Raw genomic sequence first — 18,384 nt, forward strand, 5'->3', positions numbered from 1 at the left:
CATAACAAAGAATTAAACTGCCCAAAATCTCATTAATGTCAAGCTTGAGAAAATCCATTTTAAGTAATTTCAAGCAACAAATTTGGTAATTTTGATTTAAAAAAATGCATAATGAGGTGTTGTGAGCTTATTATACTCCCTGGCACATTATTTGTCCCACAGGTAGAAAAATTAAACTGGGGGCACCTGGGTGGCTCAGTGGTTGCGCATCTGCCTTTGGCTCAGGTCGTGATCCCAGGTTCCTGAGATTGAGCCAGTATTAGGTTCCCCAACAGGGAGCCTGCTTCTCCCTCTGCCTATGTCTCTGCCTCTCTCTCTCTCATGAATAAATAAATAAAATCTTAAAAAAAAAAAAAAAAAAAAAGAAATTGAACTTATTTCCAAATGATCAAACCTTCAGTCTCAGTGAAAAATAGGAAAGACTGATGTATAAACAATGACCAGTGCTATCTACTACAGTTTATGTTATTTGAGACCTTAAGGCTTTATAGTTGGAGAAAATATCAAGTAACATACTCACCTGAAGCCCACCTACATCTCTGTACTCTGTAGGGTTTAAGGGGATTTGACCAAATAAATATAAATAAGCTAAAATTCACTACAAAAAAATTCTACTCTGAAGAAAAAAACTTAAACTTATTTTCAGAGAAATTAAAAACCCATTCTACCACTTCCCTTTGAGGTAGTGTTGCTGATTATGTTCTGGCCAACAGACGTAATATATCAATCAATCTTATGATTCCCCAGGGTGATAATTTCACTTTTAAGGCCTTAAACCTACTATGAGAACAAAAGTAAAATACAAAGGTCAATAAAGTTCTTGTTCTTGCCAAAAACAAGATGAACACAAGAAAAAAAATTTTTTTCAGGGACACCTGGGTGGTTCAGCAGTTGAGCGTCTGCCTTTGGCTCAGGGTGTGATCCTGGGATCCAAGATTAAGTCCCAATCAGGCTCCCTGCAAGGAGCCTGCTTCTCCCTCTGCCTGTGTCTCTTCCTCTCTGTCTCTCTGTCTCTCATGAATAAACAAAATCTTAAAAATAAACTCAAAACCAGAAGTTTTTGTTTTATTAAATATCCAAAGGTTTAATTTATAGTTCTATTCAGACATGGCTTTTTTTTCTATAGAAAAAGAATGACATTAGTTATGTCATTCGGAGAAAAAGGAAAAAGGCTAATGAAACTTGCTTAAAACTTTGTGATTTTAAATGTTTCCCCCCGATCCTAAAACATTCCTTTAAGAAATATGGGAAATCTTTTAAATTTAAAAATTAAAAATACCTCAGCCATTTATTTATTTATTTTTTTAATTTTTATTTATTCATGATAGGCACACAGTGAGAGAGAGAGAGGCAGAGACACAGGCAGAGGGAGAAGCAGGCTCCATGCACTGGGAGCCCGACGTGGGATTCGATCCCGGATCTCCAGGATCGCGCCCTGGACCAAAGGCAGGCGCCAAACCGCTGCGCCACCCAGGGATCCCTCAGCCATTTATTCTTATGTTTTTGTGTTTGTTTCTCAGGAGGGATGGGTACAAGGGTTTGGTTATCTCAGTTTTCAGTGTCCAAGGCAAATTACAAATTGTCAACCTAAAGGACATGATTAGATTTAAACTAGATTTTAATTTTGTTATTTCAAGATATACTTAACAACTTACTTTAATAATACTTTTGGCCAAGCTTTCTTTAAAAAATAAAAAAGCTGGGGAAAAAAGTGTTCTGAGAAGGAAAAAAATGTTTAAGTAATTGAGGATAAATTCATTCTGGACCTTCAGAGAGGACGTGGTTCTTCTTCCATTTCTGTGCTTTGGCCTAAGTGTTTCCAAAAATTCCAACAGCAAGTTGCTGGACTCCTAAGCAACTTAGGAGTTTAGTATTACAACCGTTTAAGTTTATATACACAGCCGTTTCCCCTGGGTAACCACATGTTATTATCGGAGCTAGATCCAGGTGGGTTTCTGTATCAGATGCTACACTATAACTAGAACTCCACTATGCTCTGACCTCAGGCTCCATTCCCGGATCTGGTTTCCCACAGGATAGCTTAGAATTTCCCTTGGCTTAGAATAGTCTCAAATCCTTAAAATGGCATAGAGAGCCCTAAATGATTTGGCTCCTTAATACCTCTCCCAGCCTCTATTCACATGCCATTCTCCCCAACTCACTTTCTACCTTGTTTCAATTCCTGGAAACTGCTTATCTTCTTTCACACCTTTAGGGCCTGATCATAGTCTATTCTCTCCATTGAGAATATTCTTATCCATTCTGCTCACCTATATAACTCCTAGCTTTTTTTCCCATGTCAGCTTAAATATCACTTCCTTAGGAAGTCTTTCTTTACCCCCAAAGACTAGGTCAGGATCCTGTTATACATTCTCATAGTTCTTGTGACTTTTTCTTACAGCCTCTATCACAACTGTAATTAACTGTTTATTACTTTAATATCACTATTTCTTGCTAGACTATAAATTCCATGAGATAAGGGACTATAATCTGTTTAGTGGATCATTGTGTCACCAGTCTATTAAAGTACTTGGTACTCTAGGCAGATACTCAAAAAATGGTTGTTTCATTATCCTGAATAGTCTTAATGATCTGAATGGTCTTATAATCTGACCTTTGAAGAGGCTATTCCAAATGTTTGTATGTTTCAATATTGGTATAAACAATATTCAAATCTCATCTCTCTGCTTCCTTCACCTATTTTAGACAATCAAAGTAAATGGATATCTGGATGAGAGGTGAAAACTGTTACTCAATTTCACTTTCTCCAAGCATCTGAATACCTAAACTCAGTCCCACCAAAACATTCTGTTACATACTCACATCCTTTACTAAATTAGAGACTTCAGGAGTGTAGATATAGCATTGTGTTCATTTTTGTACCTACTATATTTAGTACAAATCAGGCTCTTCGTAAAAGCTTATTGCATGAATGAATAAATAAATACTATAATACTCAAGAGCATCAACACAATTATGAAAGTGATACTAAAGGAATATATAAATCTACTAAAAATTATTAAGAACGGTTTGTTTCTGAAATTTGTCTTGATATACTATAGCCCCTTGCACTCCTGGCTTCATTTATCTACTGATGAATATACAGGCTGCTATCAAAGCAAGAAAAATAATGAAGAATCAATATCATTCTCCTTAAAAATAAGTGTTAAAGAATACATATACAGCCATCATCTAATAATACTCTGACACCTGAAAACACTAGTTGAATGCAGTTTAACGTGCATTCTGTTTAATTAATGCTGTTATCTTCTGGGGCAAGCAAAGATAACAACCCTTTTCTAAAGTTTATAAAACATCAAGAATGCATGGAAGCCTATAAATTTATATGTTTGTTATAAAGTCAGTAACTAATTTAACATGCTTGTCTTTTCAATCATGAATGTAATTTTCCAAAACTGATTAAATATACTCAGAGTACAGTATCTTCAAAGCTAAGAGAAGCTTCCTAAACAAAAAAATAGTAGTTTTTGTATGTCAATACTAAGATACTAATCAGATCACCCTCTGAATTTTAAAGTTTCCAGGTAAAATCTATTTTAGTAACTGAACATACTATATTAATAAAGAGAAATGATTACACGAATATAAAATTTATCTGAAGTTATTTCAATCATTGTAAGAGTACTTCTGTTATTGAATATTACCATCAAATTTCATGAAACCAATTATAAACATCTAACATACCACCTGAACATCTTTAGAGTACAAATATTTTTACCCATATGCCATGGTTTTATGCATTTTCCACAGGAAAGTAAAGGCACAATACTCATGAAAAGAAAATATTTCTATCGACTACCAAACTATGCTAGGGAATATAAATAAAATGCGATTTTAAAATCTAAATATTGTACCTTATAATGTCTCACAAATTATGACCAAGCCACCAATTTCAGATGTAGATGCCTGGATTATAAAGTTGAAGGCTTTTGTAGTTTTTAGATCATACTAATTGGCCAAAGGATTTGCTGTAGATATCCACTAAATGGCAGCCTTGTTATACTGTAACTTAATTGCATTAAAAGAAAACAACTTTTCTTTTAGTTCTACTTTTTCACCAACATCTAATCATATAAAGGCCTTGGTTCACTTTCCTCCCCCTCAAATACTACGGTTTAGTGCACAGAAAGTTTTCTTTTTAACTATTACACGATTAAGTATGTCCTTATAGAATGATCAGAAGCATCTGGGAAAGGTGGAAGTGAAAAAAATCCTCACTGGGAAAGTTAGCTTAATGCTTGCCCTTCAGAGTGGCCCATTATCAACATTTCATAGTGGGTTTCTTTATTTTCAGGTCCCTGAGGTATGTGCAATAAATTATGACTTGAACTAAACAAGTCACACTTGGCTCCAAAATGAAATTTTCCTACCTCTACTTTCTAGTCCCCAAGGTGGGAAGAGGAAATCCTGGTCACAGCCAAAGAAGTCATATTTTTGGCTCTAACATACATTTTCCTGCTTCTCTAAAAGCCAAACTCTGCAATTGAGACAAGAGTCTTAAGTTAGTATTTTAAAGTGTATTTTAATTTTTAGTTCCATAATCTGTGTCTCAAATTTAAGAAAAAACTTTTACTATCATAAAATTAATGTCATTGCCCTTTTTCCCCACTCAAATCACTTTTCTAATTCTGACACTGATCTTAAGCTTTTAAAATACAAATTCAAATCAAACAATAGAGAAAAAATGTAGAAACAGATTGTTTAATTTCCAAAAGCTAGAATATTTAAGGTTTTTTTTTTAATTTTTTTTTATTTTTATATTTAAGGTTTTCAACAAAATTAACCTCTACTATTTCTGTATGCTAGACTGAGTATTAACATAAAAGAAAATTATAAAGTCCTAATTTATAGTCCAGTAATCCGTTTTAGTTTTGGAAGAACTATTTATAGAAGTCATTTTTTCTTCATCTCACTTTACAGAAAATAGGAATATGGCAAACATACCCTAAGACGACTCAGACTTGTGTCTTATAGGTTCCTCTCAACTTGAGTATGAGCAGAACCTGTGACTTGCTTCTTATATATCTCATTGGTCTTTTGAAAAAGTAAATTGCCCTGCTGTGAGAGAGCTTGTATGAAGGTGACAGGGCCAGGAACTGTGAGTAGCCTCTATGAGATGAGAGTAGCTCCTGGCTGGATCAGGGGCTACTGATCATAAGGAACTGAATTCTGTCAACACCCTGGATGAGCTTGGAAGAAGACCCAAGGTCCAGATAAAAACACAGCCCAGCTGATACCTTGACTGCATCCTATGGAATCCTGAGCTAAGCCACGCCCAGATGCCTGACCCACAGAAACTATGACATTAGGAAATGTGTGTTGTCTTAAGCTACTATGTGATAATTTTTTTCACTATGTGATAATTTATAATGCAGCAGAAAAATAATAAAGAGTGACAGTCAGTATAATCAATATAAGATATCCCTCTAATTTATAATGTTCTACTGTGTGTTAATATAAAATTCTACTAGGATTGAGCATTTTCTTCTCTCTTTTAATAATTCATGATTGTAATAATACACTATACTGCCTCATTATAAGTCATATTAATGTTCACTAATGCCCTATTATCATCTCATAATGATTACTATCATTTTAATAACTTTTAATTATTTTAATAATTTCTATTAAATATAAATAGACATACCTTGGAGATATAGTAGGTTTGGTTCCAGACCACTGTGATAAAGCAAATATGACAATAAAGCAAGTCCAATGAATTTCTTGTTTCTCAGCACATATAAAAGTTATGTATGCACCATACCATAGTTTCTTAAGTGTGCAATAGCATTATGTCTTAAAAAACAACATACACGCCTTAATTAAAAAATCCTTTATTGCTAAAAAAAAAAGTGCTAACCATTATGAGTCGTAATCTTTCTGCTGGAGGGGTTCTTGCCTCAGTGTCGATGGCTGCTACTGATCAGTATGGAGGTTGCTAAAAACTGCGGTGGCTGTGGCAATTTCTTAAAATATAACAAAAATGAAGCCTGCCATATTGACTGGCTCTTCCTTTCAGTGAACTTTCTCTATAGCATGCAATGTTGTTTAACAGCATTTTACCCACAGTAAACTTCTTTAAAAATTGGGAGTCAAACCTCTCAAACCTTGCCACTTCTTTATCAACTAAATTTATGTAATATTCTAAGTCTTTTACTATCATTTCAACAATCTTCACAGTATCTTCATCAGGGCATTACATCTCAAGAAATCACTTTCTTGGTCATCCATAAGAAACAACTCCTTTTCCGTTAAAGTCTTATCATGAGATTGCAGCAATTCAATCACATTCCCTTAAAGTCATCTACAAGGGTTGGAATTGACTCCTTCCAAACTCCTGTTAATGTTGATATTTTGACCTCTTGCCATGAATCATGAATTTCTTAACAGCATCTAGAATAGTGAATCCTTTCCAGAAGGTTTTCAGTTGAATTTAGAGAAACCCCTATGACAGCTATTGCCTTACAAAAATATGTTTCTTAAATAATAAGACTTGAAAGTCAAAGTTACTCCTTGATCCATGTGCTGCAGAATGGATGTGGTATTAGCAGGCATGAAAACAACATTAATCTCACTGCATATCTCCATCCAAGCTCTTGGGTGACCAGGTGCATTGTCAATGAACAGTCATATATTGAAAGCCATCTTTTTTTCTTGAGCAGTAGACCTCAGGAATGGACTTAAAATATTCAGTAAACCAAGTTATAAGCAGATGTGCTGTCACCCAAGCTTTGTTGCCCATTTACAGAGCAGGGGCAAGAGTAGGTTGAGCGTAACTCCTAAGGGCCCCAGGATTTTCAGAATGGTAAATGAGCACTGTCTTCGGCTTAAAGTCACAAGCTGCATCAGCCATTAACAAGAGTCAGCCTGCTCTATGATAAAAAGCCAGGAACTGAATTCCCCTTTCTAGATGGTCCAGTGCTAAATGGCCTCTTCTTTCAATGTAAGGCCATTTCATCTACATTGAAAAATCTGTTTAGTGTAGCCTCCTTCAATTATCTTAGCTAGATCTTCTGGATAACTTGCTGCAGCTTCTACATCAGCATTTGCCGCTTCAACTTGCTCTTTGATGTTATGGAGTTGGCTTCATGAATCAATCTCTTCTAGCTTTAAACTCTTCTTCTGTAGCTTCCTCTCAGCCTTCATAGAATTAAAGAGAATTAAGGCCTTGCTCTGGATTAGATTTTGGCTTAAGGGAATATTGTGGCTGGCTTAATCTTCTATTCAGAGCATGAAAACTTTCTCCATCAGCAATAAGGCTGTTTTGCTTTTTTATCATTTGTGTGTTCACTGGAGTAGCATTTTAAATTTCCCTCAAGAATTTTTCCTTTGCATTCAAAACTTGGCTGTTTGGCACATGAGGCCTAGCTTTCAGATAATCTCAACTTTCAACATGCCTCCCTCACCAGGTTTAATCATTTCTAGTTTTTCATTTAAAGTGAGACATGCAAGTCTTCCTTTCACTTGAACACCTAGAGGTCATTGAAGAGTTATTACCTGGCCTAATTTAAGGATACTGTGGTGTCTTGGGAAATAGGGAGGCCCGAGGAGGAAGGGAGAGAGATAATGGAAAAGCCAGTTGGTGGAGCAGTCAGAACACATCTACTTACTTAATTAACATCTGTCAATTAAGACGTCTTATATGGGCAGTTTGTGGCACCCCAAAACAATTATAGTAGTAACATCACAGATCACTATAACAAATATAATAATGAAAAACTGTGAAATATTTGCAATAATTACCAAAATGTAACACAGAGATATGAAGTGAGCAAATGCTGTTGGAAAAACAGCACGAACAGACTTGCTGTATGCAGGTTGCCATAAACTTTGAATGTGTAAAAAAAAAAAATCACAATATCTACAAAGTGCAATAATGTATGATAAAAAGAGGTATGCCTGAATATTAAAAACATATTTAACTTTTAGTTCTATTTTAATTTAATTAATATATCAAATATATTTATATTTAAATTATATGTAAATACAATGTATATATTGAATATACTTAGTATTCAGATATGATTATTTAAGTATATACACAGTTAAATATATGTAAGTGTATGTAAGACTTAAATATAAGTATACTAAGTAATAGATTTATATTTAGTCACTAAATCAACATTTTTATTTTTTAAGAAATCAACATTTATTGAACACTTACTATATTCCAAGGTACTACTTTAATTACAGAGACACTTTAAGAAATTATCCTAATCCTTGAAGTATACCATCTAACACATCATAAAACATATTTGTAAGCAATAAAATTAACACAATGAAAGCAGTACAGTATGTGCTTTAGGAAGTAATAAAGGATACTGGTAAAGAGGACTATGTAGGTAAAATATACAAGCTAGTATTATTATACTTTTAGTTTGTAATCCTTTTTTTCTACAAGATTTAAAAGGCAAATGTATAAAATAATAATTATAAGTTATGTTGTAAAATGTATAAAAATGCAATGCATAAAATTTTAAGAATGTAATCCAGACAGTAACACTATAAAAGGGAAAGGACAGAGATTAAGGATGTTATTTGTAATCTCCAGGGTTAACACTAAGAAAATAACTAAAAAATGTACACAAAAGAAGGGTATCAAAATAGCACTCAGTGAAAAAAAAAACTAAATACAAAAAAGAATAATAATGAAGCAATTGAGGAACAAAAAGCACAGAAAACAAACAGCTGAATAGTAGAACTAAGTCTTTCCTTATTAGTAATTACTTTGTGAATAGATTAAACTCTCCAAATGAAAGGCAGAATTCAGCTGAATGAATTAAAAAAATATGATTTAACTATATGGTGTATACAAACTCATTTCAGATATAAGGAAATTGGTACCTTATTTTATATCATATACAAAAATTACTCAAAATGGAAACAAATATCTTTTTTTTTAAAGATTTTATTTATTTATTCATGAGAGACACACAGAGAGAGAGAGAGGCAGAGACACAGGCAGAGGGAGAAGCAGGCCCCATGCAGGGAGCCTGACGCAGGATTCGATCCCAGGACTCCAGGATCATGCCCTGGGCTGAAGGCAGGCGCTAAACCACTGAGCCACCCAGGGATCCCTGGAACCAATATCTAAATTTAAGAGCTCAAACCTATGAAACTCTTTGAGGAAATGGGCAAATCTGCATGGCAGATTTTTGTTATATTTAGGAAACTATTTGGCAACACCAAATGTACAGGAAAAAACCAAAAGAATAAAGTAGACTTCATTACCAAATTTTGTATTTCTTTTATATTTTAATTTATAAGTATAAATTTATACTTATTTTTATATATAATAATTATTATATAATTTTATATAATTATAATTTTAATTTATACTTTTATTTCTTTTTAATCCCATAATAGTGCTTTGATTTATTTCAGGTGTTCAGATATTTCAGGTATTGATGACTATATTCTGGTCATTTCTAAATGATAAAAGGCCTTTCTAATTATTATAAACATTATATATCTATACTCTTAAAACTTATAAATATCAGTCTTTTGAATGGATGTCCCACAAATATCCTTTAGTTGTGAAAAAAAAAAAAAAAAGCCAAAACTCCTTTTTCGAGTCTTAATTCTAAGCCCTTTGCCATGTGCGGTAGAAAATACCCACACGCCTCCTATTGCTTCTGGCTTTGGGCTTAGGCCTGTGACATACTTTGGGCAGTAAGTTAGTAGGCATGATATAAGTAGGTATGTGAAAAGTGCTTGCATAATCAAGCCTGCCCTCATGTCTCTGCCAAGGTATAAAACATGGTAACATGTTCTGACTAGTGTGCTGGTACATAAAGGATGAGATGCATATATAGCAGAGCTGACCCACTCAGGCCAAACTACATTGGTGAAACCATAGCAGGGTGACTGAGCCTGGTAGAAATCAGCAGAGCTGCCCAGCCAACCCCAGCTCAGATCATCTACCACCCACCCAGCTACTACCCCCCACCAATTGATATGTGATTCATAACAAATGATTACTGTTTTAAGCCACTATGTTTCAGAATTGTTTGTTACACAGGAAGAGCTGATCTAGACATAAGGCAACAAGAAATACACTTCACTTATATCTGATATTGCCAGTAAAGAATTTTCCTCTTTATCTGTCCCTTATCCATGAAGTCTGGACTACTCTTGGGTCTACTCTACTTGTCCCTTTCAGGAACCACTAGCAAAACTCCTTTAAAACCACCCTCCTCCTCTGCATTCAGATCTCACTGAAGCTTCTGTTGTTTTGCAGAACAATGCAAATACAACTACGGCCACTGCAATTCAGACAAGCAGGACTGTGATAAGCAAGACCATTACTGACTGAGGAATATCAGAGCAGGTCACCAGCTGTCTTTTGTGTATGACAGAATGAGAAGTTGCCTGAGAAGAACTAATCTTGAGGAAAAAGAGCATTAATAACTCAACACTAGTGCAACAACAATGCCAATAATCATAGTTATTGGGAGCAAGGGTAGAGAAACCAGAAGGTAAATGTAATTTTTTTTCTTCACAAGTTAACATTTTATTTAAATATTTTTTTGAAGAATGACATAATAAACATCTTTATTCTTACCACATTTTCTTAAAATTTGTTTTCTACTAAAACAAATATTATAGAAAAAGTTAAAGTCCCATTTGATAACCACCCTTAGTTTCATTCCTTTCTCTTCTCAGATATCATAATCATTATTATGAGTTTGATGTGAATGAATCTTCGGGCCTTGCTATTTAGTGAGTATAATATTTACTACAACATAGTGTTAGCCAAAGAGTTATTTTCTTGTGTGGTCCTCAAGGGCTTCTGTATAGGTCCAAGAAAAAGACAAGATATAAACAAAAATTGAAAGAGCTAGTTTTAAGGAAAAAAAATATAAGACATTGGGAGAATGTATGATACAAAGGAGCATTAGTACAATGATATAGGGCCAAGGTAAAATGATAAGACACCAAAGAGAGACAGTAATACTGCCAATAGCAGAACCATCAGCAGCCCTCAGCTTCAGTGGAATGTGGCAACTAAAGCTGTTGATAGTGAACAGAACAGTTTTCTTGAGTAGATGTCAACTATTTCATCAGTAGCTGTAGTGAGAGGCACCATTAACTATATTAGAAAGGGGAGCCTTGGGCATGGTCATTAGCACACTCAATAGGGGCCTAGCAGCTGAAGAAAGATAATGGAAACCACCAAAGTTAGTGCAGGCTGAAAGAATTAGATACCTCCTGAGGACTTTCAGAAATTTTGAAGAGATCTAGAGCTTAGGGAAGAGTAGGAGCTAACCACTTGAAATACTGTTTATTATATTTAATATTATATAATTCACAGTGTCTATTAAAGTATTAACAATAAATAAGATACCTGCCTAGGGAAAGAATACTTGGTCTCATACTTGGTATGAGACCCTAACAGATTATATCCTAGGAAAAGAGATATAAATTATACTCATTTCAGTCAGCTTAATGGCCAGAAAACCTAAACTCTTGGTCTCAGATTGCTAGCACCTTCAAATCCCAGCAGCAAGTAAAAGAAAATCCTTCCTGATGGAAAATAACATCACCGTAGGCTTCATATTATTGCTACAGATAATTTTTTAAATATACTGTTTAGTAAACAATCAGTGATAATAAAGCAAAATTCTTGTTTTTAGCCTAGATAGAATATCTGGTTTGGGAATATCCTTCCCACTACAAGTACTGTAAAACTGGATAAAATAGATAAAGCAACTACTTTCAGGGAGAAGGTATCAGGCAGCATAGGACCATAATTTTGGAAATAAAGGGAACCCATCAGGTGAACCCCATGATTCTCAGCTCTCTTCCTACCATATAATTTCCTGACAAATAGTACCTAGAACACTGAAGTACAAGCAGAGTATGGTGGTCCTGCTGAGCTGAGGTGCAAGAGATCAGATTTTGGAGCAGCTAAACTCAATGAAATCACCAGGGGAGGGTATGGTATTGAGAGAAGGGAAATAAAGAAAGAACCCTAGAATTCTAGAATTCTCTGAGGGACCTTGTAAGTCTGGGCTTAGAGGTTGATAGAACACAAATATCTACCAAATCTTTCTCACTCATTCTGAGTCACCAAAGCATTAAAATATCCGAGGATACAAGAAAACTGTATTATTAACTTTACATTAAGATCAACAACTTCAGTACCTGAAAATAATATTGCACTGTATCTTAACTAACTGGAATTTAAATAAAAACTTAAAAAATTAACAACTTATTTGATAAACAAAACTTAAGGCTTTGATGGCCTACCTGTAGATCTTTCACATTTGGAAAAGGAATTCCTATTGTTATGACAGCACGGGCATTATCATCTGAGAAATCCAGACCCTCACTCACTTTCCCACGACAAACTGCTACCAAGAGGGCTCCATCTTAAGCAACAAAAAAATAAAGATTTTAAAAAGCACATTCAAAATTCCCTGAAACTGCTTATTCCTGTCATTTTGAACAGATCTAGTTAAGTAATAGCAAATTTAACATAATCAAAATAGAAAACTATGATGACATAAAGTTTTAAAAGGGAAACAATACTACATTTCTGTGCAATATGGTACTAAACGAATTTACAAACTGTGTATCTCCCAAATAACTTACAAAGAAAAGCCATATTGGAGTACCATTAACTTATAGATGAACTGAGCAATTGTGGACCAACTGTTTTATCTTTAAAAAGGTAAAATTGCAATCATTACTTTTACCACCAGAATATAAAGTTCTCAGAATGATTTAAACAACTCTAGTTTGGGCAGCCCGGGTGGCTCAGCAGTTTAGCGCCGCCTTCAGCCCAGGGCATGATCCTGGAAACTCAGGATCGAGTCCCACATTGGGCTCCCTGCATGGAGCCTGCTTGTGTCTTTGCCTCCCTCTCTCTCTCTCTCTCTCTCCCTCTCATAAATAAATTCTTTAAGAAAGAAAAAAAAAACCCTTTAGTTTGTACTACATATCATATTGAATCAATATTATATTGGAAAGCATTTAAAACACACACAGAACACTCTGTCTATAATCTTATTATACTGACAATATTGACAATTATGTTATGTTATAGCATCTTTAAGATGGTACACTGTTCATAAGTTATTACTATTAGCTCTTCCTAGCAAACTTTTAACGGACATTCTCTAAATTTGAAATTGAGACTTCAGTTCTGTTTTGAAAACTCAAATTTACCTTATGTAATAAAATGTAAACATAAAGTACATTATTTGCATCAAAATTTAGGGTTTGTCTGGCTAGTAAGGAAGATATTTATGCATACTCCATCCACCCTCTTTCATAAAACATTTTAGGTAGTATAAGAAAGACTATACTGTCTTCCTGATCTGAATATATGTATATATATATATATTTTTAAAGATTTTTTATTTATTTATTCATGAAAGACACACACACACACACAGAGGCAGAGACACAGGCAGAGGGAGAAGCAGGCTCCACGCAGGGAGCCCAATGCGGGACTCGATCTGGGGTCTCCGGGACCACGCCCTGGGCTGAAGGCGGTGCTAAACCGCTGAGCCACCCGGGCAGCCCTATATATCTGTTTCTTTTTTTTTTTTTTTTTTTTTTTTTTATGATAGTCACAGAGAGAGAGAGAGAGGCAGAGACATAGGCAGAGGGAGAAGCAGGCTCCACGCACCGGGAGCCCGACATGGGATTCGATCCTGGATCTCCAGGATCGCGCCCTGGGCCGAAGGCAGGCGCCAAATTGCTGCGCCACCCAGGGATCCCTGTTTCTTAAAGTTGAACTCAGCCAGCTGAACTGGCCAAATGAAAATATTCACAGAACAACTCCAAATAAAAGAGTTTCTTCAATTTTTCTTTTCACACAGATTTTAAAGTATTATTTTTCTCTTAAGTGCAATTCATTTGAAAAGATATCAAAAACAGAATTCTGACAGAATCAACTTCTTACCTTATGATAAAAAATATTTTTTCATTGACCAGCTGATAATTTCCAATTACCTTTCTCTCCTTTGTACTTGATTGCATCATAGTACACTTGCAGTAATTCATTAAAATCAGTTTTTTCTCCTCCTTGTGGTTCTACAATGACTGTCTTCACCAATTCTAGATTATGCCATAAACCAGTGTAGAGCCAACGTTCTTTTAACTTTTCTAGTAACTAAAAAGGAGAAAGAAAAAAATGAACTTTTTTTGTGTGTGTCCAAATGAACAAACTTACTGTGGTTTGTTGAAAGAATATAACTACAACATGACTATGGCAAGCAAATTAATCTTTCAGCATTTTACTTTTCTCATCTATAAAATGAGAAAAACAAGAGTATGTCATAGAATTCTTATTGGATTAAATTCATTAACTGATTTAGATGACTCTGAATGATGCCTAGCACATAATAAGAGAAGCATAAAAGTTTACTGCTACTGCTGCTGTTACCATATCTATTACTACTACTGCTGCTGCTGCTACTATGATTGCTATCTTGGGGTTTCAAAAGCAGAAAAAAAAATGACTTCTGTCAAAGTTGATAAATTTCAAGTTATCTCTTTAAACCTTAAGTGAAATTCGTAATATTCTTACCTAAAGGTTCTTTACTTTTTTTTTTTTTTAAGTAGGCTCCATGCCCAGCCTGGAGCCCAATGCAGAACTTGAACTCACAAGCCTGAGATCAAGACCTGAGCTGAGATCAAGAGTCAGACCCTTAATTGACTGAGGCACCCAGGAGCCCCAACTAAAGATTTTTTTATTGAAGATTCTTTTTTTTTAAGGTTTTTATTTATCTATCCACGAGAGACAGAGAGAGAGAGAGAGAGAGAGAGAGAGGCAGAGACACAGGAGGAGGGAGAAGCAGGCTCCATGCTGGGAGCCCGACTTGGGACTCGATCCCGGGACTCCAGGATCGCGCCCTGGGCCAAAGGCAGGCGCTAAACCGCTGAGCCACCCAGGGATCCCTTGAAGTATTCTTTTTAAGAAGCTAGAAAATCAAATAGTAAATGCAAAGAAAGTAGAAGTTAACAATAAACTCTTAAGAGCTGAAATGAAACAACAAAAGCCAGTACTAGAGATTTTTATGATTTAAATGTACCTGTTTTACCTACTTGTTCTATGCAAAGAGTTCTATACAATGTGGACCAGCTATTATAATGTAGGTAAGCAAGAGGACGTTACCCCAAATTCTCTAGAAAACAGAAACTAATTTTTATAAGATGGTTTATTTCCTCAGAATTTCACCCTTATCTATTTGATTTTTTTATAAAGATTTGTTATTTGTTTATTTGAGAGAGAGAGAGAGAGGATGCACACGTGTGTGGGTAGGGTTGGGCAGACAGAGTGGGAGAGAAAGCAGCAGAATCCCAGCTGAGCTGGACAGGCTGATCCCAGGAAACTGAGATCATGACCTGAGCTGAAATCAAGATTCCCACACTTAACCAAGTGAGCCACCCACATGCCCCATCACCCTTATCTATTTTCAGAAATAAATTTAATAAGATCATAAGACAAAATTTTTATCACTCCTATGGTGTAAATATTTATGTCTCCTCAGAATTCACATGTTGAACTCCTAATCCCCAAAGATGATGGTACCATGAAATGTGCCCTTTGGGAAGTGATTAGGTCATGAGTTTAGAGCTTTCACGAATGAGATGAGTGCTCTTATGAAAGGGATCCCACAGAGCTATCTTGCTCCCTCTACCATATGAGACACAGCCAAAAGACCCTGGCTACTAATCAGGAAGAAGGCCGTCATCCAACCTGATCGTGGGACTTCCAGCCTCCAGTGGTGTGAGAAATAAATTTTTGTTGTTTATAAACTACCAAGTCTGTGGTATTTTGTTACAGCAGCTAAAACACTAAAAAAATCACTAATTTGTAACACATCTCATTGTATGTTATACAGCGATCAAGGTAGCCTGACTAATAAAAAGAAAAATTCTCTTTATTATCATGTTATTAGGGAAAAAAAAAACATGTAGGGTAATCATTAATCTAAAAGTCTTTTTTAGATTAATGACTTGAGTGCCTCAAAGGATGGCTATTAAAATTTGCTTTTTAATATGCACTATTATTAATTAGTCTCTCATCAGTGTTAGGAAGTTTGAAAACCCTGTAACAGTATTCAGGGATGGTGTATATGGGAGAGTCAAACTGAGTCTTCAATTGAAAAGATAAGACTACCATAAAGTTGATAATGTTCAGAATAATATATTAATCTCTTTAAATTTCTCTACTGAATAACCAGTTTAGAAGAGGGTATAAATATCCTTAGGATTTAAACAATGTAAAATGTGTTGTGAATTTGTAAAATTGTTAATACTTAATAGAATTTAATCCAATGATACACTGTTTTCTGTGTAACATCTGAAAACATAGATAGCAGTTCATATATGATTCTTTGATCGTGAGATAATAATTGTCAGAACAATAGATTTTTAACATTTAAAATCTGGAGGAACACCTCTCACTTTACTTGAGGAAAATCATTAAGTTGGTAATTCCAAAATATATCCCATAATATCTATTTAACAAGGCAAGTTTGAGAAATAACAAAGAAATTGGTTCAATATACATTTAGCCCCAAAGAAACTCCCATTATATAGAAAAGAATTCAGAATATCAAAGAGTTATATATGACTTAGAAAACATCTAACAGGGATCCCTGGGTGGCGCAGCGGTTTGGCGCCTGCCTTTGGCCCAGGGCGCGATCCTGGAGGCCCGGGATCGAATCCCACGTCGGGCTCCCGGTGCATGGAGCCTGCTTCTCCCTCTGCCTGTGTCTCTGCCTCTCTCTCTCTCTCTGTGACTATCATAAATAAATTAAAAAAAAAAAAAAAAAGAAAACATCTAACAAAAGTTTAAAATTTTTCAAAGCAGGTTTATGTGTAAAATTCCAAAATTTGTTATAATGAATGAAGAAAAAACAGCCTATCTATTGACTTTTTGGATTCTAAGAACTTAAAAATTTTATGGACAATGAAAATAGCCACAGATTTGTAAATAAATCATAAATATTACAATTAAAATTACAATGTGCATTATGTCACTTCAGGGAACTTTTATGGCAAATATAAAACAAACTGTCATATATTACTAGGTTTTTAAAAAAATTATCTACAAAATAAGGCTGTTAAAGTTTGTTAATCTATCTGAAGGAACTTTTAGCTGTAAAGATCTTTAATTCTATTAAAATTTAAAAACTGAATCATTAGTATGTAATATTTATATATAAGATTATAATTCAGAGAATAGAAAAAAAGGAGAAAGGTGGGACAAAGACAGGTTATTTTTTTCCTAGCTTGGCATTAGAGCTGAAAAACTTTATTGTTGATATAAATTTTATACTAGGACAGAATTTTTTCCCTAAATAGAAATGATTCAAATTTGCCCTAATTGAAAAGAATCATTTTAGTTATCCAATCATAGCTTAGAAGTTATTAAACTATTTTTTCCAGAAAAATTGTATGCAGTTTAACACCTATTTGCCCTTTCAAATTGCCATTACATACCATAGCATGCATGTATTCATTTATTCATTCATTCACTTATAAGTTGGTTCCATGCCAGTGTGGAGCCCAGCACAGGGCTTAAACTCATGATCTCAAAACCAAGACCTGAGCTGAAATCAAGAGTTGGCTGCTTAACCAACTGAGCCACCCAGGTGCCCCTGCCATACCATATAAAGCAATTCCTGAGAAATATTTTAGGCAACTCAAGCGAAGCTGAGGCAGATAAGAGACAAATAATTGATCATAACTAGAAGAGCTCTTAGTCAGAAATTGGGGGGGGGGATAATTCGCTCTTCATTTGTATCTATTTTTAATAAATGTTGGCAAGAATATGGAGAATTGGAACTCTCATACACTGCAGTGAAAATATAAAATGGTGCAGGTGCCTTGGAAAGAAGTCAGGCAGTTCTTCAAAAGGTTAAACATAGAGCTACCACATGGCCCAGCAATTACACTCATAATTAAATACCCAAGAGAAATGAAAATATGTCTAAACAAAAACTTGTGCATAGATGTTCATAGCAGCATTATTCATAATATCCCTAAGTAGAAACAACCCAAATATTTTCCAATTGATTAATAGATAAATAAAACATGGTATATTTGTGCAGTGGAATATTATTCAGCCATAAAAATGAAGTACTGACACATGTCATAACATGGATGAACCTTGAAAACAATATACAGTTGACCCTTGAGCAACACAGGTTTTAACTGTGTGGTCCACTTATAAACAGATTTTAATACAGTACAATGCCACGTATGCATTTCCTCCTCCTTATGATTTTCTCTAGCTTATTGTTAAGTATATAGTATAAATATCAGAAAGGGAGAGAGAACATGAGAGACTCCTAACTCTGGGAAACGAACAAGGGGTGGTAGAAAGGGAGGTGGGTG

The 18,384-nt window shown here is 34.9% G+C and overlaps 1 protein-coding gene and 1 long non-coding RNA gene across 4 annotated transcripts in view; one reads left to right on the forward strand and one right to left on the reverse strand.

The window, feature by feature from the left end:
- Positions 1 to 18,384, forward strand: part of LOC144286233 (uncharacterized) — a 218,370-nt gene that overhangs the window by 185,388 nt on the left and 14,598 nt on the right. The window lies entirely within an intron of this gene.
- BRIP1 (BRCA1 interacting DNA helicase 1) overlaps positions 1 to 18,384 on the reverse strand; it is a 181,670-nt gene that overhangs the window by 41,314 nt on the left and 121,972 nt on the right. For all 3 annotated transcript variants that reach the window (XM_077852395.1, XM_077852396.1, XM_077852393.1), the window contains 2 exons: positions 13,987 to 14,146; positions 12,274 to 12,395 (listed from right to left, as the gene is read on the reverse strand). In XM_077852395.1, coding sequence (XP_077708521.1) covers positions 12,274 to 12,395; positions 13,987 to 14,146 — 282 coding nt within the window. The remainder of the gene's footprint in view (positions 1 to 12,273; positions 12,396 to 13,986; positions 14,147 to 18,384) is intronic.

This window comes from Canis aureus, chromosome 16 (genome assembly GCF_053574225.1).
Source record: "Canis aureus isolate CA01 chromosome 16, VMU_Caureus_v.1.0, whole genome shotgun sequence".
Lineage (NCBI taxonomy): Eukaryota > Metazoa > Chordata > Mammalia > Carnivora > Canidae > Canis > Canis aureus.